The sequence below is a fragment of the Myxine glutinosa genome, chromosome 4 (assembly GCF_964187855.1).
Source record: "Myxine glutinosa chromosome 4, kmMyxGlut1.1, whole genome shotgun sequence".
Classification (NCBI taxonomy): domain Eukaryota; kingdom Metazoa; phylum Chordata; class Myxini; order Myxiniformes; family Myxinidae; genus Myxine; species Myxine glutinosa.
Window position 1 is genome coordinate 74,068,271 of NC_136264.1, and position 23,277 is coordinate 74,091,547.

The 23,277-nt window shown below is 43.8% G+C and overlaps 2 protein-coding genes across 13 annotated transcripts in view; one reads left to right on the top strand and one right to left on the bottom strand.

The window, feature by feature from the left end:
• The window catches only part of RBSN (rabenosyn, RAB effector), a 78,091-nt gene extending 69,023 nt beyond the window's left edge, over positions 1-9,068 (bottom strand). For 3 of the 5 annotated variants that reach the window (XM_068112602.2, XM_068112601.2, XM_068112600.2), the window contains exons 1-4: positions 8,961-9,068; positions 4,186-4,379; positions 2,291-2,724; positions 1,525-1,668 (exon numbers count right to left, since the gene is read on the bottom strand). In XM_068112602.2, coding sequence (XP_067968703.1) covers positions 1,525-1,668; positions 2,291-2,465 — 319 coding nt within the window. In that variant the 5' untranslated portion in view covers positions 2,466-2,724; positions 4,186-4,379; positions 8,961-9,068. Of the gene's footprint in view, positions 1-1,524; positions 1,669-2,290; positions 2,725-4,185; positions 4,380-8,916 lie in introns of all 5 variants that reach the window. The other 2 variants (XM_078775958.1, XM_078775957.1) reach the window with 2 other exon arrangements.
• A 179-nt stretch (positions 9,069-9,247) lies between these two features.
• TAFAZZIN (tafazzin, phospholipid-lysophospholipid transacylase) overlaps positions 9,248-23,277 on the top strand; it is a 62,261-nt gene continuing 48,231 nt past the window's right edge. For 3 of the 8 annotated variants that reach the window (XR_010983984.2, XM_078775962.1, XM_068112567.2), the window contains exons 1-2: positions 9,499-9,621; positions 10,104-10,138. Coding sequence is in view for 5 of the 8 variants with exons in the window: in XM_078775962.1 (XP_078632088.1) it covers positions 10,124-10,138 (15 nt within the window). In the remaining 3 variants the exon portion in view is untranslated. Of the gene's footprint in view, positions 9,622-10,103; positions 10,139-23,277 lie in introns of all 8 variants that reach the window. The other 5 variants (XR_013623082.1, XM_078775961.1, XM_068112568.2 and 2 more) reach the window with 4 other exon arrangements.

The following is a 23,277-nucleotide window of genomic DNA, read 5'->3' on the forward strand; positions in this document are numbered from 1 at the left end:
GATCACTATGCAGGTTTTGTATATATTGTCAAGTACGTGGCCGATGAAAACCAGCCTTGGACGGATAGCCGGTCTGTCTTTACTTCGAGTCGAGCAAGCTGAAAATTGGCGGTACTTTTTGGTGCACGCAGGACGGGGCCAAAGTTCTGACCTACACTTTATCCTCGGACCCACGGACAGAGACACACGACACAACAAATAGAATGCAATACAATAATGGTTTAATAAAAATAAATGCACTGCGATAGAAATGAAAGGTGGTGAAAACTATAATTCCTATGGTGAGGGACCCGCCATGCAGATACAAAAACAGACAGGGGTATGATAAAAGAAAATAAATGTCTTCAGCCGGCTGGCATCTCAGCTTTGCATCCCAAATGGCCTTTTGGAACCGGGTGGTCGTTGGAACTCCGAGTCACCACGCGGGAAGCGCACAAGATGGCGCGGAGTCGCACCCACAGCCAGCCACCGGCGTGAGGCAAGCAGACAGGACAGCCTCCTTCGGTTTGCTAATGACCTCCTCCGTCTCCGAAGAGCATCACCGTCCAAAACACCCCCTCCTCCAACGTTGCCAAAAGTTATATGAGCTCCCAACAGTTCTCCCCAAACCACGCACACAAGCCAGCTGCAGCCGAGAGCCAGAAACAAAAGCGTCCGCCCGCCACAAAGCCATCACAAGAGAGCGAGGCAAAGAGACGCCTTCTTCTTCTCTTATCCTGCTCGAACCTTCGCTCTGACGTCACACCGACAATTGCCGAGTTCCACTCAATCGCTCCATGGTCGGGCTCGACCAATGACGAAGCTCGGGGCATGGTCTGCCGTTTAGGATAGTTTCCACGCCCCTCGTCCCACTCTGGGGGTGTGGCCTTGTTCCTAAGTTGGTTGGTGAGGTGGGGTTTATTTGTCGATCATAATGTTCGGATCCTCTCGGCGGTGGTAGGGCGGAGTTCAGCCCGTTCGGGAATGTTCGGGTTTCTGTCGGCATTTATGCCGGTAGTTGTGGTTTAATGGAGCGCTTGTTGTTATTGTTGTTGTTTGTAATTGTAAAGATGTGGGTTTTCATGGCCGGCCTGTTATAATTGCAAGAACACATAGGGAAAAATCACAGGAGGCAATCACATACTGGGAGAAACTTATCTTAACCTTACCTAGTTAACACAAGCTCCACCCCCCGAGTGAAGACACGTAAACGATCTTAAGCTCACAGTTTTTCTTCTAAAGTACATAGAAATTGGCTTCCTACGCGTCCACAGTCCATGCTAATTTATACAACCCTATCTGTACTAGGGTATTTCTTCCTCTACCCCCACAAACGTAACAATATTTTGAAGAGTGGTGAAACAGCATTTGCTCATTTGAGTACCTTTAAAACAAAGAAGTAAATAATGTATGCACATCTGGAACCATTCGCGCCACGGTTCCCCACATCCCACAACCAATGGTCAATGCCCCATCCTGCTCACAAGTGCCTCTTTGGAATACGACTTGCACCAGGCCTCTGTGTACAATAGCTTATTTGCTTACCCAGCTCCTGTGGCTCCCACATCCATAAGTCGACACCGCTGAGCGCACCTGCAGCACAACTCGCTGTCACGTTAGATACATCCTGGTTCTCGCCACAGGAGCCTTCCTTTCGCAGCAACTTGCTCTTTGCACGGCCCAGCAGGTCTGGTAGGGCACAGCAACATATGGCAAGGAGCACCCAATAAACGACACACATGTGATGCTGTCAGTATGGGCTGTGTTGCAGAAAGGTAATTATAATATCCATAAACTTTAACATGAATGAAATATAAATGAATGAGCGTTTTAAGGCCATTTTCCCCGCTAGAGCGGGGGTTAGCCTTGCAGGCCCCATGACAATCATGGTTCCCTGTTTGAGGCAATGTTTTTATGGCCGGATGCCCTTCCTGACGCCAACCCTTGGTCACGCCCTTACGATGCGCAGGGATACAGTGTACCTATTCTAAATCGGGGTACACACCGTGATCATTCATCCCAGCAAGCTGGTACTCAATTTGCCGACCTCGGAAGGATGACAGGCTGAGTCAACACCCCTGGCGTTAATTCAGCGATCGACCGGGATTCGAACCCAGGATCCTAGGATCCCAAGCCAGCACCCTAACCGCTAAGCCAACACCAGGCTTATAAACTTTAACATGAAGCCACTAAAAATCAGGTGTGGGTCCATCAAATCAAATTGAACCTCTTTTCATCCTCCTTATTTGTTCATGAAGTAGAACCATATCTAAAGAAGTTTGGGGGTGGATGGGGTAAAACTCCCCCTTACCTTGTGCTTTGCTCTTGAGGTCTTGTGCCACATCCTTGCTCTCATGTTCATCTCCCCAATGTGCACTAAGTTGATACACAGATGGAAAGTCCCTCATGCAGAGGGGACACAGAAACCCCTCACGCACCATTTCCTCAGTCTCATCACCACCAATGTACCCACCTGAAGATGACATCTTTTCCCCACCTAATGTAGCTCTCAGATCTTCCTCAAACACTTTCCCTCTCTCAAACCAAAGTGCAATTGTACCTTCCTGTTTTTTTTATTCAATCCAAAATTAGCATCCCTTCCTCCCTTCAAGATCCCAAACACTTTTTCCAGGACAATTTCAAGTTTGTCTTTCCTACTGATATTGGATAAAAAAGAAACAAGCAGCAACAAGTGATAAACGAGAAGGGGACAATTTCCATTTGAGACTGGCAAGCCGCTCACTCCTGAGGAGAAAATAAGAAGGAATGGAATGAAGGAGGTTATAAACATATTGTTGTTATTCATTCATGATTATAAACAAACTCAAAGCATCTGAAGCAATCTCTTTGAACAAGTCCTCAAAAAAACTAAGTACAGTGAAATGAAACCCTCCTCCTTCCCCTGCCCCCCTCCCCTGCCCCCCCCCCCTCCCCACCTCGATTTTTATTTTATTTTTTATTTTTTTACATTTTTACATCAATTCACATGTCAATCACGTATCTGTCTAAGCTTACAAGAGTTGCATCTTAACTTCTGCAGGAGAACACAAACTCTCTGCCTCCTGTAACACTTTAGGTCATCCCATAAGGAAATACAGCCTTTTGAAGATTATAATTTCTTTATTCCAATATAGGAGGAGGGTCTGGAAGGATGGCCTAGATGTAGAAGTACACTCGCCTCTGAGCGTGTGTTCAACCGAGTAACAATGTCTCCATTACGTATCACAGCTATCAACAGCTCGGTAATCAAAATGTGAACTGAGTCTACTCTAAATCTATGTGCAGAGAAACATAAACATTGAAATACAAAAGTCACAGTGGCAGACTAACACAGAATAAATCTTAGGAGTGCAAAATCCATCTCCGTTCTCAAAGCTAAATGCAACAAAATGCTTGTTGCCAGCGACACCCAACTGCAATACGCACACAGTGGCCCACTTTTGCTTAAAAAAAAAAGAAAAGAAAAAGACACAAAACGGTTGAAAGTAGGATTTAAGTTGTCATCTGACAAATATAAATAGAAGTCTAATTTGGATTTGTTTGTTTTTTGAATGAGTCAAAAAACTCATTTGCAGAGAGGATTGTTAAACATGGATGAGCCAATGTTGTCAGCAAGAAATATGAACATGCCGTGTGTTTATAATTCCTTTCTAATCACTCTCAGATATTTGATCTGGTCCATCTAGCTGATTTTATTATAAAATTGTGAGATGGTTAATCAAGAGATCCTCAAGGTGCAATCACCAACAGAAGACCTAGACGGGAGGATCGGAGAATGCCAAAAGAGGAAAGCTTTTCCGTGACCAGTCGCAGCTATCCTGTCCATCATCAGCTCGAGTACAATGAATTCGGTGGTGAGGCAGTTGCAGTCAGGTTCCTTGCTTTTTCAGCATGGCATACAACAAACCCGACTAGAGACAAGCGTAAAGTCACTCCACAAGGATCGCAACATGTGTTTTCAGCCAGAGGTAAGCAAGAAAACATCGTCTTGCAAAATTAAAGACTGAATTCTTGAACCAGTCTTTTTCCCTCAAAGTCATCGTGGCACCAAATCAAGTGCACCTCTGGGGTATTCTACCCATCCATCCACTCAATCATCTTAAATCGCATATCTGTAGACTTTGCCTTAGAGAAGTCAGAATGCCTTAACAATGTTTGCCTCCAAATCTCATGCTCTTAACCCATCCCATAGTTATCCCCACATACCCCCTCATGCACATTGTCCACTGAACTTTGCATTCTTCTCAGCCAACAAGGTAGAGAAAGTTATACGTCCAGCCTTGATAGTGCTTCGACAACGGGCCCAGATGGCATCAGTGCCCATGTTCTAAAACCCTGCTCTGCTGCTATTCTGCTTGCTTGATTCAACTGCTCTTCACCTTTGGCTGCCTCCTCTCCGCCTGCAAGTGGGTTAGACAACAAAAACATCAAACCACTTTCAATCAGTGTGCATAATTGTATTTGTACACATGAAGAAACAAGGAAACGTGGACTTTCTCATGGTCCACTGAGGGGTCTTCACAATCCACCAGTTAATGGCAGTCAGACTTTGGACCTAAGCTACAACTGGCAGCCAGAAGACCAGTGTGATTATACTGAAAGGTCTTCAGCTCACCAATAGAGGGTTTTCAGAGCTATCCCATAATACCGTGCGCGCCGCCATGTTGGTTGTACTGCATTCACTTCCCTGGCAACGACAGCATCACCAGCTCCACAATCTATCAAGTTTGTTTCGCTATTCTGACTTACAGCAATGAATGGTTTGGCCTTGTTTTGGCCTTTTCTCGTTTGTTTAACTTGCCAACCAACATGGCGCCCACGCACTGCATCATGGGTACTAAAACCTCTATATACATCACAAAAACGGAAGTGTAAGTCAAACGGTTGGATGGTTTAGAACAACAACAACTACAACAACATGCATTTTAAAGGCCATTTTCCCGACAAGAGCGGGGGTTAGCCTTGCGGTTCCCATGACAATCTTCTCCATTTTGCCCTATTTTCTGCATCTCTCCTTGTTAACCCCCTTGCCCGCATTTCTTCTTCCACCATCTTTAGCCAAGTCTTTCTCGGTCTTCCCCGTCCTCTACATCCTTCAACATTCATTTCCATCACTCTTTTCAACCAGTCACTTTCATCGTTCCTCAACACATGACCAAACCATCTCAACCTGTTCCTCTTCACAGCATCAATCACAGGCTCTATTCCCATCATCTTTCGCAATTCATCATTTGTCTTCCTCTCTCTCAACGATACTCCACACATCCGTCGAATCATTCGCATTTCCACCCTTTCCAACCTTCGTTGCTGCTCTACGTTCATTACCCATGTCTCGCTCCCATAAATCACAACACTTCTCACACATGCAGCATACACCTTTCCCTTCAGCTTCAACGGCATCATCAGCACGTTGAAGCTGATGCTCAGCGTTGCACGTTGAAGCACGTTGAAGCTGAGTGTTGAAGCTCATCATCAGCACGCCACTCAGTTCCCGAAACTTCTTCCATGCACATCTCACTCTAGCAACCGTTGCCGAGTCTGATCCACCTTCTCCATTCAGCATGTCTCCGAGGTAGCAAAATGTTTTCACACCTTCCAGCTTCATGCTGTCTCCAAGATCCAACTCAACATTTCCTCCATCTGCAGCTCCCTCTGTGCACACCTTACATTTGAATGTAGCTGCCACATTGGTTAATGACCCTCTCAGACCACTACATTTTTGATGAACCCACTCAGCGCACATTGTACATTGAATGGAGTTCACTCTGACACCCTTCCTACACACAGCACAGGGCCACTTCCCAGTTCTTTCCACCTCACCACATGCTTTACCACTTGCCATCACCTTCGTCTTTCCGATATTCACCTTCAGACCTTTTGTCTCCAAACATTCCTTCCACTTGTTCATCTTCTCCTTCAGTCCATCCATACTTTCCGCAATCAACACCAGATCGTCTGCATACAACAACTCCCACGGTAAACCCTCCTTTACGTTCTGAGCCAGCACCTCCATCACAGCTACAAATAGTAGTGGACTTAGTACCGACCCCTGATGCACTCCCACCTTCACCTCAAACTCACCACTGTTCCCGTCCTTCGTCCTTACAGCTGTGCGCGCTCTTTTGTACATTGCCATCACTACTCTGATCAACCATTCCTCCACTCCTAACTTCCTCAATGCCCATGTCAATACTTTACGTAGAACCCTATCGAATGCTTTCTCCAGATCAACAAACCCAAGAAACAATTTCTTCCTCTTCTCCATGTACTTCTCCTGCAACTGCCTCACAATGAAAAGCGCGTCTGTCGTTCCTCTTCCTGGCATAAATCCAAACTGCATTTCATCAATCTTCACTTTCTTCCTTATCCTCCTCTCCAACACCCTTTCCAATACCTTCATTCCATGCTCCAATAACTTTATCGCTCGGTACGAGCCACACTCCAGAGGGTTACCTTTCCCCTTGTATAGAGGGACGAGGGTACTCAGTTCCCAATCCACTGGAATGCGGCCTTCTTTCACCACCAGATTACAGATCTCTGTCATTCTCTTCACACCCCAACTTCCTGCTGCCTTCAACATGTCTCCCACAACTCCCGTCGGCCCTCCCGCTTTTCTACCCTTCATTGCTTTTATTGCTTCCTCAACTTACTTCTCAGTTATCTTCTCTGCCGGTCCTAAAACTGGGTTACTCTCTATGTTTCCATCCCATTCATTCTCTGTATTCAACAGCATTTCCATATATCTTTTCCATCTTCCTTTAATTCCATCTGGGTCGACAACGATTTGTCCCACTTCATCCTTCAAGCAACTCACCCCCATCACATCACACCTCTCTTTCGCTATCTGCTTTGCAATCCTGAATACTGATTTCTGACCCTCTTCCGAATCCAAGCATTCTCCGAACATTTTCCTACATGCCTCCTGCGCCTTTGCTACCTCTTTCTTTGCAGCCTTCCTGGCTGCCTTATAACTTTCATGCTCTGCTGTTTCTGCTCCCGTACCCTTTGCCTTCTGCCACTCCTTGAACTTCTTCCTTTTCTCGTCAATCCTCTTTCCAACTTCATCATCCCACCACCATGTTTCCGAGTGCCTCGGTGGTCCTTTTGTCCATCCAGATACCTCACCAACGGCTCCCAAAAGACTAGCTTTCATTGACATCCAACCACTTTCAAGCTCAACCATATCATCCTCGACCCTACTCAGCCTCTTTTAATGCCTCCCTTACTGTCACCTCTTTCAACCTCCACACCTTCATTCTCGGTTGGTACTTCACCCGCCGAGCTCTCCTCGCACCTTTCACCCTTATGTCGCAGACAACCTTATGTCGCAGACAACCAAGTGGTGCTGTGAAACAGCCTCCTCCCCCGGGATCACCTTTGTGTCCCGGAGGTGCCCCCTATCTCGCCTACGCACCATCAGGTTGTCAACGGTTGTCGTCGACCCACTTGACGTGTATGTGACAAGCTTATTATCCTCTTTCTGGAACTGAGTATTACAAATCACCAAATCAGCTCCATCAGCAAACTCCAAAATCCTTTCACCTTCTCCATTTCTCACACCATATCCGTAACCCCCATGAACTCCGTCAAAACCATCCATACTCCTTCCCACATGTCCATTTAGGTCTCCTCCTACCACAACAACTTCCTCATCTTTCACATTTTCCATCAGCTTCTCTATCGCACACCAGAACTTGTCCTTCTCTTCATAGCTTCGACCAACCTGTGGAGCATATCCCGAGATGACGTTCACCAAGAGCTTTCCAATCATCATTTTCACCATCATCAACCTATCACTCACTCTAGTCACACTCACCACACTGTCTACAAACTCCTCAAAAAACAGGACACCAACACCATTCACGCCCTCCAGGCACCCTTGCCACACAAACTTGTATTTCTGTCCCTGCCTACCCTTCACCATTCTCACACCACTTCCCTTCCATCTCGTCTCTTGCACACAACATATGTCCACTCTTCTTCTGACCAATACTTCCACCACTTCTCCTGATCTCCCTGTCATTGTCCCTACATTCCATGTCCCAAACCTCAGAAACCAATCTCCACTTCGGGCTGTACCCTGCCCATATGTAGTTGTAATTCTCATGGTTCTCTTTTTGAGGCAATGTTTTTATGGCCGGATGCCCTCCCTGACGCCAACCCTCTTAGTCGTCTCTTACGACACGCAGGGATACGGTGTACCTATTCTAATCCAGGGTACACACTGGGAAACGTTTAAAACATGGAAATTCGGGGGGGGGGGGGGGGGGGGAGGGCGAATGGTTGGATCCATGGAATGGATGGTTTAGAACACAGGACACAAATTAATGTTAACAGATGAGACACCGTCCACTTGAGGGATGGTGATGATGCATCGCCCTGCCGGCGAAACGCCAACCCGAGCCCAGATAATACTCCTCAAAGACAAGCTACCCCTGCACAATCCCACCAGACCAAAATACCCCACAGGACCATATGATCGATCATACAACGTCACCGGCACGAAGTCAGATTACCTACGAACATCACAAATAGTCACGACGATGTAAATGTGCTACATCGCAGTATGCTACTTCAAGGTGAAAATGGTCCTTTGTTGGAACGTTGCACTTGCTGTGAACAGGTGCAACCAGTGGAATACCGACTTCAAAATAGCGGCACGCAAAGGATTGTGGGTGTCGTGGCGACGATCGCGAAACGCTACAACCAAAGGCATAGGTTGGCTACAATAGCGCAAGCCAAATTAAGTTCTGTGTAAGGAACTCATATTATATCATTATCACAACAAACGAGCCATAGGCATAGCCATAAGCACCGGGCCATGAAAAATATTCATGAAAATATTCATGTTCCATCTTCATCAAAATCACTGAATGTTGCGTTCTCACTCAAAACATCAATGTATTCCAATAGATTGACGTGATATCGGCAACATACTTAACATGAATAAACGAACCAACATTACGACAATCTTTACACACCTTCACCACAACTACGGTATCCGATAGTGATCAAACTTTCTTGTGTATTTTGCGCTTCCAATGATCGAGGGGAAGTGACGTCATTGCCTGTTTCATCTTCTTCCTCTTGCGATTTGAGATTGAGCTTTCAGAGATGCTAGGCTCTATATACGCCACGGACATTAATGCATTAGCAGTAGCCGACAAGTCCTGACAGACTCTATGTAGTTTGACTCGTTACTTTAACGAATTTTAAAAACAATTTAGGAAGTCAAGGGTACTTATGTTTCAACCGGCATAGTATATCCGGTCCATAGATCGAACCACAAGAAAGAACCAATTGCCAAGGTTCTTGTGGAGCGCTCGCCAAGTGGCTTAAGCACTCTATGCGAAACGGTTGCTAAGGAACGGCTGGCTTGGCAAGCGATAGCAGGCTGATTAGTAATGGGACAAACTCTTACCCTGCCCTTTAACCAATCAAAGTTTCTGTGTTCAGGCTTCTGTGGACGATAACAAAACTTCCGCTTGCCGGAAGTTGATGTATCCCAGAATGCAATCTGATGCGGAAGTGGTTGTTCAGTGCGGACTGGATGATCAGTTTTGTTATCGTTTTCTGAACATAGAATTCCCTGCGTCGTTTCAAATTAAATGCGCAATTGAAAATACCAACAGAATAGCTAAGGTGCGTGGCATACAGTTTCTCATGACTATTTTACATTCTGAAATATTCCAATTACACTTATACTTATACTTTATAGTAAGTAACACGTCAATCACAATGTTTTAATGCTTACGAGTTGCGTTTGTTTAAAACAAGCTTCATTTCAATTTTCACGAGTGTTTAAGTTGAATTTTGCTAATTCTAATATATCCGTGGGAGATTGCCCTCTAACAAATTTCACAAATTTCAGATTTTTTCAGAAGTAACAAATTCCAGATTGCCTTATAAATTTCTTACAAATTTTTCTGGACGAATAAAAAAAGCAATGTTAGGCCGAAAAAAATATATTGCTGGTCTCTGGTCAGATCAAAGTTCCAGAATTGATGCGGCGATGCGGTTTTTTTTTCTTTTTCTTTTTTTGAAAAGCATGGATTGCACATATAGAGGTGTTGTTTGTGTCCTCATGCCTTGCGGTCCTCCTCATCTGCCGTGGCGCCGTCCAGAGGGAAATTAAAGACAGCCAATGGGACTGGTACTGGTACGTGGTAAGCCTTTTTGTAAATAAGGAACACAAGCTTAATAAGTTATTTTAAAATGTATTTATTTTGAAAATCATTAAGTTCTTCAAGCATATTATAGACTGCCATTTCATTCTTGAGGTCGCCTCGAAGCAGGGTCGGTGTCATGGGAGGGCATTCGCGGGCCATGCCCCCCCCCCCCCAAATGAATTATTGTGCCCCCCCATCCCCCATCCCCAGGCCAAGCCTTTGGTGCCAAGCTTACTTTACTTAGGCAGTTAAGACCGAAAAATAGGGCGTATCGTTCATTTTTTCAGGAAAGCACCAAATTTGGCACAGATGTAGTATGGACCTATACAATTGTTTTCCTGAGGGGCGCCCAAAAATTCAGAACCCCTGGTGGCCGCCATATTGAATCTCAACATGACCGCCCTGTGACCTATTTCCCTCAATAACTTCTATACTATGAGCGATAACACCACAGTTCCAGTGTCTTACCCCATGTTTTCATGGTCTCTGAATCCAATGGGATCAATTGCATAAAGATTTGCATCCATCATCTTTAATTTCAAGATGGCCGCCATGGTGTTTCCATTTTCCTTGAATCTCTCATAGTATTTTAGGTAAAATTTCAATTCCAAGTGATACACATTGTTTTATTGGTCTCTGATAACAATGAAATGGTATTAATTAATCAAAGTTACACACAGTTGCAGTTTTAACTTAAAATATTGTGGGCACTTGAAAGGTGGAGGCTCTCGCACAGACGCGTAGTACTACAAGCACTGTCCATCGCAGTCACACAGTGATGTGCAGGGCAGATTTGCCCTGGAGCATTTACAGTTGCCTTTACAGGCTGACTTACAATGGCAGCTTGTAAGCTCTGAACATGCCTCCTGTATCAGTGGTATTGTGGTCCAAATTGGTGTCCAAGAAGTCCCTGTTTTCATCCAGCCCCAATCAGCTGGTGATGGAAGTTCTGGGTAGGGCACAAGTGCCTGACTCCATACGTGTCCAGCCTGAAAACGTGCACGTTTTAGGTGTTGTTCGAAGGCGTCTGCTGTTGGGGGAATGTGATCAATTGTTCTTGCCTTCTTCGTGAACAAGTGTCGGCGCATGTCATTCACTGTCTTTATCTCGGTAGTCCGGTCATAGAGGATGGCAACATATCTTTCTATGCTCTGTAGTTCCATAGTAATAGCGTCCACAGATGGCCTATAAGCGAGAGCATGAAAGGTCTGCGTGATGCTGGGGTATGCCTCCCAAGCCTTCCAGGCTGTCTTTTTCCCAATTTGGGCAAAAAATGACACTGTGTCACAGCCAGTGAAGGCATGAAATAATGGCAAAGACTCGGACTTCCTGCGGCCAAGGCCGGTGGCAATTTTATGGATGGCAAGGTAGCGGTAGCTTTTACCAGTGCCAATGGCAATCCAGAGTTCCTCCACACCGTGTGACTGGTAGGTAAAGTAGTGTGCTATTGCCAAGACCACAATATCAGAATCTACAGTTCGAATCAATACCCGTTTTCTCCCCTTTTTCACGGCATCCAGGACATTTTTTGGGATTTTTTGAATTTTCTGAATTTTTGGGCGCCCCTCAGGAAAACAATTGTATAGGTCCATACTACATCTGTGCCAAATTTGGTGCTTTCCTGAAAAAATGAACGATGCTTCCTCTTAACTGCCTAACTACTTTGCCAGCCTTGGTTTTCATGATTATTATGCAAAATGTTGAATGATTTTTGGGTCTGTCTGCTTTTTAAGAGTGGAGTATACAGTCTATTTCAAATGATGTTCTAATGACGTGCACAGTGCAGTGTGTGTGAGAGAGGGAGAGAGCGACAGAGAGAAAGAGAAAGAGAAAGACGTGGCTTGCACGTAGGCTGTGTGTGTGTGTGTGTGTGTGTGTGTGTGTGTGTGTGTGTGTGTGTGTGTGTGTGTGTGTGTGTGTGTGTGTGTGTGTGTGTGCGTGCGTGCGTGCGTGCGTGCGACTTTGCAGCATGTTTTTAAATTCGAACTGGGTTGGTGTGCTGGTTGTTGAGGGCAAACTCTTATTATCAAGCATTTACATCATAGATTGAGTTATCGAACGGCAGTTTGTGCCCCCTCCCTCCCCCGCGGTTACCCTAATGCCCCCCGATTAGATTTGTTCTAACGCCGAGTCTGCCTCGAAGTACCATCAAACATTCCAATGCGTCGATCGCGTCAACACTGCGCATGCGCAAGTGGTCTAACAGGCCGATGGTCTCCCACGATCTCTTCTCCCAGTCCACCAGATTATCACAGACACCTACAAATTCATGACAAACGAGATAGGATCCAGGCCTAACTAACGAGACCACCCGCAGCTCTCTAGGCCTTCTGGCTGCTTCACACGAACCCGACAAAGAACGTGTTCGTTTCAATAAATGACAATATCCAGCCGATTGGATTCATGACGTCACGGCACACAAAACTACTCATATCTTTGGAATCTTTGGATATGCAAATCCTAAAGTAAACGTAGTTTTGTAGGGGAGAACCGTGCGCGAACGTCGATACCAATGGCGACCTTCACAGACCCGTATTTCCCGAGATAGCGCGCCGGCCCGGCAACAACAGGTGTGCACTGTTGTAGGTACCGTTGGAAATTTGAAAAAAAAGAAAAAATTGTTAACGCGCAGGGTCAAAATCGATGCGCGCGCTGACCAAAGACCGGAAATATATTTTTCTCGGCCTTAACAACAGATGAAATACTGATATATTTTGCAAAGTGATGTGCTTTTCTACTGGTCAAAACGCTATTTGTGAGTTTTTTATCATAAACAACAAGAAAGAGCAATCAGAAATTGCAGACCCTCTTCAGGATGTGTTTTTAGTGGTTTTAAGGCTTTTGTGTTAAAACAAATATGGCTGCCGAACCACGTGACCGATGACGTCATCATTAAAAAAATTCTCCACGAACAAGAGATGACGCTCAAGAAATTTCATCTTGATCGGATGAAGTTTTGTACTTGTCGAATTATGACATCATAATGAAGGCACCAATGACATCATAATTAACAGATGTTATTCCCCATGGAGAGTTCTTTACAATGAGCCATGTCTCAATTTTTTTCCATTCAGCGCTTTCAGAGATAGAGGTGCAAAGTTTTTTAAAATGGTTTTTCCGAGATGGCGCCCCTGCCACATGATCTATGACGTCATAATTATCATTAAAAATTATACAGGAGGTGGTGCACCTATGGTGAAAATTTCCTATCAATCGGACCAATGGTTGCAGAGAAAATTATATTTATTCTGTGTGGACAAACAGACAGACAAACAAACAAACAGACAGACAAACAAACAGACAGATGAAAAATCGGTCAGAGACCGAGGACTTGCCGGAATGTACTTTTTATTGGCCATTTGGGACAAATATGGCGGCCCAACCACGTGACCGATGACGTCATCATTAACATATTTTATTCCCCATGGAGAGTTCTTTACAATGAGCCATGTCTCAATTTTTTCTATTCGGGACTTTCGGAGATACAGAGGTGCAAAGCTTTTCGGTTTTTCCAAGATGGCGGCCGAACCACGTGACCTATGACGTCATCATTAACATATTTTATTACCCATGGAGAGTTCTTTACAATGAGCCATGTCTCAATTTTTTCTATTCAGCACTTTTGGAGATATGGAGGTGCTAGGTTTTTCGGTTTTTCCAAGATGGCGGCTGAACCACGTGACATATGACGTCATTATTAACATATTTTATTCCCCATGGAGAGTTCTTTACAATGAGCCATGTCTCAATTTTTTCTATTCAGCACTTTCGGAGATATGGAGGTGCTAAGTTTTTTGTTTTTCCAAGATGGCGGCCCAACCACGTGACCGATGACGTCATCATCAACATATTTTATTCCCCATGGAGAGTTCTTTACAATGAGCCATGTCTCAATTTTTTCTATTCAGCACTTTTGGAGATATAGAGGTGCAATGTTTTTCGGTTTTTCCAAGATGGTGGCCGAACCACGTGACTGATGACGTTATCATTAACACATTTTATTCTGCATGGAGTGTTCTTTACAATGAGCCATGTCTGAATTTTTTCTGTTCAGCACTTTTGGAGATATAGTGGTGCAAAGTTTTGCCGTTTTTCCAAGATGGCGGCCGAACCATGTGACTGATTACGTCATTATTAACATATTTTATTCCTCATGGAGAGTTCTTTACAATGAGCCATGTCTCAATTTTTTCTGTTCAGTACTTTCGGAGATATAGAGGTGCAAATTTTTTCGGTTTTTCCAAGATGGCGGCCGAACCACGTGACAGATGACGTCATCAATTGGGCACAGTCTATTCCTGGGCAAGACCAATATGTGTACAAAGTTTGGCGATTCTACGTGCAACGGTGTAGGCGTAGTGCTGCAAACAGACAAACAGACAGACAGACAGACAAACAAATGAAAAATCGGTCATAGACCGAGGACTTGCCGGAATGTACTTTTTTATCGGCCATGTAGAACAAATATGGCGGCTGAACCACGTGATAAATGACGTCATCATTAACATATTTTATTCCCCATGGAGAGTTGTTTACAATGAGCCATGTCTCAATTTTTTCTGTTCAGCACTTTTGGAGATATAGTGGTGCAAAGTTTTGCCGTTTTTCCAAGATGGCGGCCGACCACGTGACTGATGACGTCATCATTAACATGTTTTATTCCCCATGGAGAGTTCTTTACAATGAGCCATGTCTCAATTTTTTCTGTTCAGCACTTTTGGAGATTTCGTGGTGCAAAGTTTTGCCGTTTTTCCAAGATGGCGGCCGACCACGTGACTGATGATGTCATCATTAACATATTTTATTCCCCATGGAGAGTTCTTTACAATGAGCCATGTCTCAATTTTTTCTGTTCAGTACTTTCGGAGATATAGAAGTGCAAAGTTTTTCGGTTTTTCCAAGATGGCGGCCGAACCACGTCACCGATGACGTCATCAATTGGGCACAGTCTATTCCAGGGCAAGACCAATATGTGTGCAAAGTTTGGCGATTCTACGTGCAACGGTGTAGACGCAGTGCTGCAAACAGACAGACAAACAGACAAACAGACAGACAAACAGACAAATGAAAAATCGGTCATAGACCGAGGACTTGCCGGAATGTACTTTTTTATCGGCCATGTAGAACAAATATGGCGGCTGAACCACGTGATAAATGACGTCATCATTAACATATTTTATTCCCCATGGAGAGTTGTTTACAATGAGCCATGTCTCAATTTTTTCTGCTCAGTACTTATGGAGACATAGAGGTGCAAAGTTTTGCCGTTTTTCCAAGATGGCGGCCGACCACGTGACATATGACATCATCATTAACATATTTTATTCCCCATGGAGAGTTCTTTACAATGAGCCATGTCTCAATTTTTTCTGTTCAGCACTTTTGGAGATATAGTGGTGCAAGGTTTTGCCGTTTTCCCAAGATGGCGGCCGACCACGTGACTGATGACGTCATCATTAACATATTTTATTCCCCATGGAGAGTTCTTTACAATGAGCCATGTCTCAATTTTTTCTATTCAGCACTTTGAGATATGGAGGTGCAAAAATTTTCGGCTTTTCCAAGATGGCGGCTAAACCACGTGACCGATGACGTCATTATTAACATATTGTATTCCCCATGGAGAGTTCTTTACAATGAGTCATGTCTCAATTTTTTCTATTCAGCACTTTCAGAGATATGGAGGTGTTAGGTTTTTCGGTTTTTCCAAGATGGCGGCCGAACCACGTGACATATGATGTCATCATTAACAAATTTTATTCCCCATGGAGAGTTCTTTACAATGAGCCATGTCTCAATTTTTTCTGTTCAGCACTTTTGGAGATATAGTGGTGCAAATTTTTTGCCGTTTTTCCAAGATGGCGGCCGACCACGTGACATATGACATCATCATTTACATATTTTATTCCCCATGGAGAGTTCTTTACAATGAGCCATGTCTCAATTTTTTCTGTTCAGCACTTTCGGAGATATAGAGGTGCAAAGTTTTTCCAAGATGGCGGCCGAACCACGTGACTGATGACGTCATCATTAACATATTTGATTCCCCATGGAGAGTTCTTTACAATGAGCCATGTCTCAATTTTTTCGGTTCAGTACTTTTGGAGATATGGAGGTGCAAATTTTTTCGGTTTTTCCAAGATGGCGGCCGAACCACGCGACTGATGACGTCATCATTAACATGTTTTATTCCCCATGGAGAGTTCTTCACAATGAGCCATGTCTCAATTTTTTCTGTTCAACACTTTGAGATATCGAGGTGCAAATTTTTTCGGTTTTTCCAAGATGGCGGCCGAACCACGTGACCGATGACGTCATCATTTGGGCACAGTATATTAGAGGGCAAGACCAATATGTGTGCCAAGTTTGGCGATTCTACGTTCAACGGTGTAGACGCAGTGCTGCAAACAGACAAACAGACAAACAGACAAACAAACGAACAGATCAACATACTTGCCGGAAAATTTTTTCCGGCAAGTAATGAAAAATCGGTCAGAGACCGAGGACTTGCCGGAATGTACTTTTTTATCGGCCATTTAGGACAAATATGGCGGCCGAACCACGTGACCGATGACGTCATCATTAACATATTTTATTCCCCATGGAGAGTTCTTTACAATGAGCCATGCCTCAATTTTTTCTATTCAGGACTTTTGGAGATGTGGAGGTGGAGTTTTTCGGTTTTTCAAAGATGGCGGCCGAACCACGTGACCGATGACATCATGAACATATTTTATTCCCCATGGAGAGTTCTTTCCAATGAGCCATGTCTCATTTTTTCTGTTCAGCACTTTTGGAAATATAGTGGTGCAAAGTTTTTCCGTTTTTCCAAGATGGCGGCCGACCACGTGACATATGACATCATCATTAACATATTTTATTCCCCATGGAGAGTTCTTTACAATGAGGCATGTCTCAATTTTTTCTGTTCAGCACTTTTGGAGATATAGTGGTGCAACGTTTTGCTGTTTTTCCAAGATGGCGGCCGACCACGTGGCTGATGACGTCATCATTAACATATTTTATTCCCCATGGAGAGTTCTTTACAATGAGCCATGTCTCAATTTTTTCTGTTCAGTACTTTCGGAGATATAGAGGTGCAAAGTTTTTCGGTTTTTCCAAGATGGCGGCCGAACCACGTCACCGATGACGTCATCAATTGGGCACAGTCTATTCCAGGGCAAGACCAATATGTGTGCAAAGTTTGGCGATTCTACGTGCAACGGTGTAGACGCAGTGCTGCAAACAGACAGACAGACAAACAGACAAACAGACAAATGAAAAATCGGTCAGAGACCGAGGACTTGCCGGAATGTACTTTTTTATCCGCCATTTAGGACAAATATGGCGGCCGAACCACGTGACCGATGACGTCATCATTAACATATTTTATTCCCCATGGAGAGTTCTTTACAATGAGGCATGTCTCAATTTTTTCTATTCAGCACTTTTGGACACATAGAGGTGCTAAGTTTTTCGGTTTTTCCAAGATGGCGGCCGAACCACGTTACATATGACGTCATCATTAACAAATTTTATTCCCCATGGAGAGTTCTTTACAATGAGCCATGTCTCAATTTTTTCTGTTCAGCACTTTTGGAGATATAGTGGTGCAAAGTTTTGCCGTTTTTCCAAGATGGCGGCCGACCACGTGACATATGACATCATCATTAACATATTTTATTCCCCATGGAGAGTTCTTTACAATGAGCCATGTCTCAATTTTTTCTGTTCAGCACTTTTGGAGATTTCGTGGTGCAAAGTTTTGCCATTTTTCCAAGATGGCGGCCGACCACGTGACTGATGACGTCATCATTAACATATTTTATTCCCCATGGAGAGTTCTTTACAATGAGCCATGTCTCAATTTTTTCTGTTCAGTACTTTCAGAGATATAGAGGTGCAAAATTTTTTCGGTTTTTCCAAGATGGCCGCCGAACCACGTGACTGATGACGTCATCATTAACATATTTTATTCCCCATGGACAGTTCTTTACAATGAGCCATGTCTCAATTTTCTCTATTCAGCACTTCCGGAGATATGGAGGTGCAAATTTTTTCCAAGATGGCGGCCGAACCACGTGACCGATGACGTCATCATTTGGGCACAGTATATTAGAGGGCAAGACAAATAAGTGTGCAAAGTTTGGCTATTCTACGTATAGAAAGATTCTACATATAGAAAGTTTTCGGGTTTTTCCAAGATGGCGGCCGAACCACGTGACCAATGACGTCATCATTAACATATTTTATTCCCCATCTAGAGTTCTTTACAATGAGCCATGTCTCAATTTTTTCTGTTCAGTACTTTCGGAGATATAGAAGTACAAAGTTTTTCGGTTTTTCCAAGATGGCGGCCGAACCACGTCACCGATGACATCATCAATTGGGCACAGTCTATTCCAGGGCAAGACCAATATGTGTGCAAAGTTTGGCGATTCTACGTGCAACGGTGTAGACGCAGTGCTGCAAACAGACAGACAGACAAACAGACAGACAAACAGACAAACAAACGAACAGATCAACATACTTGCCGGAATCTTTTCCGGCAAGTAACAAACGAACAGATCAACATACTTGCCGGAAATTTTTCCGGCAAGTAACAAACAAACGAACAGATCAACATACTTGCCGGAAAAAATCGGTCAGAGACCGAGGACTTGCCGGAATTTACTTTTTTATCGGCCATTTAGGACAAATATGGCGGCCGAACCACGTGACCGATGATGTCATCATTAACATATTTTATTCCCCATGGAGAGTTCTTTACAATGAGCCATGTCTCAATTTTTTATATTGAGCACTTTCGGAGATATGGAGGTGCAAAGTTTTTCGGATTTTCCAAGATGGCGGCCGAATCACGTGACCGATGACATCATCATTAACATATTTTATTCCCCATCAAGAGTTCTTTACAATGAGCCATGTCTCAATTTTTTCTGTTCAGCACTTTTGGAGATATAGTGGTGCAAAGTTTTGCCGTTTTTCCAAGATGGCGGCCGACCACGTGACATATGACGTCATCATTAACATATTTTATTCCCCATGGAGAGTTCTTTACAATGAGCCATGTCTCAATTTTTTCTATTCAGGACATTTGGAGATATAGAAGTGCAAAGTTTTTCGGTTTTTCCAAGATGGCGGCCGAACCACGTCACCGATGACGTCATCAATTGGGCACAGTCTATTCCAGGGCAAGACCAATATGTGTGCAAAGTTTGGCGATTCTACATGCAACGGTGTAGACGCAGTGCTGCAAACAAACAGACAGACAGACAAACAGACAGACAGACAGACAGACAGACAAATGAAAAATCGGTCAGAGACCGAGGACTTGCCGGAATTTACTTTTTTATCGGCCATTTAGGACAAATATGGCGGCCGAACCACGTGACCGATGATGTCATCATTAACATATTTTATTCCCCGTGGAGAGTTGTTTACAATGAGCCATGTCTCAATTTTTTCTATTCAGGACTTTTGGAGATGTGGCATTGCAAAGTTTTTCGGTTTTTCCAAGATGGCGGCCGAACCACGTCACCGATGACGTCATCAATTGGGCACAGTCTATTCCAGGGCAAGACCAATATGTGTGCAAAGTTTGGTGATTCTACGTGCAACAGTGTAGACGCAGTGCTGCAAACAGACAGACAGACAGACAGACAGACAAACAGACAGACAGACAAACAGACAGACAAACAAACGAACAGATCAACATACTTGCCGGAAAATTTTTGGTGGTGGAAACCTATTACATGGTAGAACTACTTCCTCAAATGTTCTTTACTTGCCGGAATCTTTTCCGGCAAGTAACAAAAAATCGGTCAGAGACCGAGGACTTGCCGGAATGTACTTTTTTATCGGCCATTTAGGACAAATATGGCGACCGAACCACGTGACCGATGACGTCATCATTAACATATTTTATTCCCCATGGAGAGTTCTTTACAATGAGCCATGTCTCAATTTTTTCTATTCAGCACTTTCGGAGCTGTTGAGGTGCAAAGTTTTCGGTTTTTCCAAGATGGCGGCCGAACCACGTGACATATGACGTCATCATTAACATTTTTTATTCCCCATGGAGAGTTATTAACAATGAGCCATGTCTCAATTTTTTCTGTTCAGCACTTTCGGAGATATGGAGGTGCAAAGTTTTTCGGTTTTTCCAAGATGGCGGCCGAACCACCTGACCGATGACGTCATCATTAACATATTTTATTCCCCATGGAGAGTTCTTTACAATGAGCCATGTCTCAATTTTTTCTGTTCAGCACTTTTGGAGATATAGTGGTGCAAAGTTTTGCCGTTTTTCCAAGATGGCGGCCGACCACGTGACATATGACATCATTAACATATTTTATTCCCCATGGAGAGTTTTTTACAATGAGCCATGTCTCAATTTTTTTCTGTTCAGCACTTTTGGAGATTTCGTGGTGCAAAGTTTTGCCGTTTTTCCAAGATGGCGGCCGACCACGTGACTGATGACGTCATCATTAACATATTTTATTCCCCATGTGGAGTTCTTTACAATGAGCCATGTCTCAATTTTTTCTGTTCAGCACTTTTGGCGATATAGTGGTGCAAAGTTTTGCCGTTTTTCCAAGATGGCGGCCGACCACGTGACATATGACGTCATCATTAACATATTTTATTCCCCATGGAGAGTTCTTTACAATGAGCCATGTCTCAATTTTTTCTGTTCAGCACTTTTGGAGATATCGTGGCGCAACGTTTTGCCGTTTTTCCAAGATGGCGACCGAACCACGTGACTGATGACGTGATCATTTACATATTTTATTCCCCATGGAGAGTTCTTTACATTGAGCCATGTCTCAATTTTTTCTGTTCAGTACTTTCGGAGATATAGAGGTGCAACGTTTTTCGGTTTTTCCAAGATGGCGGCCGAACCACGTCACCGATGACGTCATCAATTGGGCACAGTCTATTCCAGGGCAAGACCAATATGTGTGCAAAGTTTGGCGATTCTACGTGCAACGGTGTAGACGCAGTGCTGCAAACAGACAGACAGACAGACAGACAGACAAACAGACAAACAGACAAATGAAAAATCGGTCAGAGACCGAGGACTTGCCGGAATGTACTTTTTCATCGGCCATTTAGGACAAATATGGCGGCCGAACCACGTGACCGATGACGTCATCATTAACATATTTTATTCCCCATGGAGAGTTCTTTACAATGAGCCATGTCTCAATTTTTTCTATTCAGCACTTTTGGAGATGTGGAGGTGCAGAGGTTTTCGGTTTTTCCAAGATGGCGGCCGATCCACGTGACCAATGACATCATCATTAACATATTTTATTCCCCATGGAGAGTTCTTTACAATGAGCCATGTCTCAATTTTTTCTATTCAGCACTTTCGGAGATATGGAGGTGCTAAATTTTTCGGTTTTTCCAAGATGGCGGCCGACCACGTGACATATGACGTCATCATTAACATATTTTATTCCCCATGGAGAGTTCTTTACAATGAGCCATGTCTCAATTTTTTCTGTTCAGCACTTTTGGAGATATAGTGGCGCAACGTTTTGCCGTTTTTCCAAGATGGCGACCGAACCACGTGACTGATGACATCATCATTTACATATTTTATTCCCCATGGAGAGTTCTTTACAATGAGCCATGTCTCAATTTTTTCTGTTCAGTACTTTCGGAGATATAGAGGTGCAAAGTTTTTCGGTTTTTCCAAGATGGCGGCCGAACCACGTCACCGATGACGTCATCAATTGGGCACAGTCTATTCCAGGGCAAGACCCATATGTGTGCAAAGTTTGGCGATTCTACGTGCAACGGTGTAGACGCAGTGCTGCAAACAGACAAACAGACAGACAGACAGACAGACAGATGAAAAATCGGTCAGAGACCGAGGACTTGCCGGAATGTACTTTTTATCGGCTATTTAGAACAAATATGGCGGCCGAACCACGTGACCGATGATATCATCATTAACATTTTATTCCCCATGGAGAGTTCTTTACAATGAGCCATGTCTCAATTTTTTCTATTCAGCACTTTCGGAGATATGGAGGTGCAAAGTTTTTCGGTTTTTCCAAGATGGCGGCCGAACCACGTGACCGATGACGTCATCAGTAACATATTTTATTCCCCATGGAGAGTTATTTACAATGAGCCATGTCTCAATTTTTTCTGTTCAGCACTTTCGGAGATATGGAGGTGTAAAGTTTTTCGGTTTTTCCAAGATGGCGGCCGAACCACGTGACTGATGACGTCATCATTAACATATTTTATTCCCCATGGAGAGTTCTTTACAATGATCCATGTCTCTATTTTTTCTGTTCACCACTTTCGGAGATATGGAGGTGCAAAGTTTTTCGGTTTTTCCAAGATGGCGGCCGAACCACGTGACAGATGACGTCATCAACATGTTTTATTCCCCATGGAGAGTTCTTTACAATGAGCCATGTCTCAATTTTTTCTATTCAGTACTTTCAGAGATATGGAGGTGCAAAGTTTTGCCGTTTTTCCAAGATGGCGGCCGAACCACCTGACCTATGACGTCATCATTAACCTATTTTATTCCCCATGGAGAGTTCTTTCCAATGAGCCATGTCTCAATTTTTTCTGTTCAGCACTTTTGGAGATATAGTGGCGCAACGTTTTGCCGTTTTTCCAAGATGGCGACCGAACCACGTGACTGATGACGTAATCATTTACATATTTTATTCCCCATGGAGAGTTCTTTACAATGAGCCATGTCTCAATTTTTTCTGTTCAGTACTTTCGGAGATATAGAGGTGCAAATTTATTCGGTTTTTCCAAGATGGCGGCCGAACCACGTCACCGATGACGTCATCATTGAGGCACAGTATATTAGAGGGCAAGACCATTATGTGTGCAAAGTTTGGCGATTCTCCGTGCAACGGTGTAGACGCAGTGCTGCAAACAGACAAACAGACAGACAAACAGACAAACAGACAAACAAACGAACAGATCAACATACTTGCCGGAAATTTTTCCGGCAAGTAACAAACGAACAGATCAACATACTTGCCGGAAAATTTTTTCCGGCAAGTAACAAACGAACAGATCAACATACTTGCCGGAATCTTTTCCGGCAAGTAACAAACGAACAGATCAACATACTTGC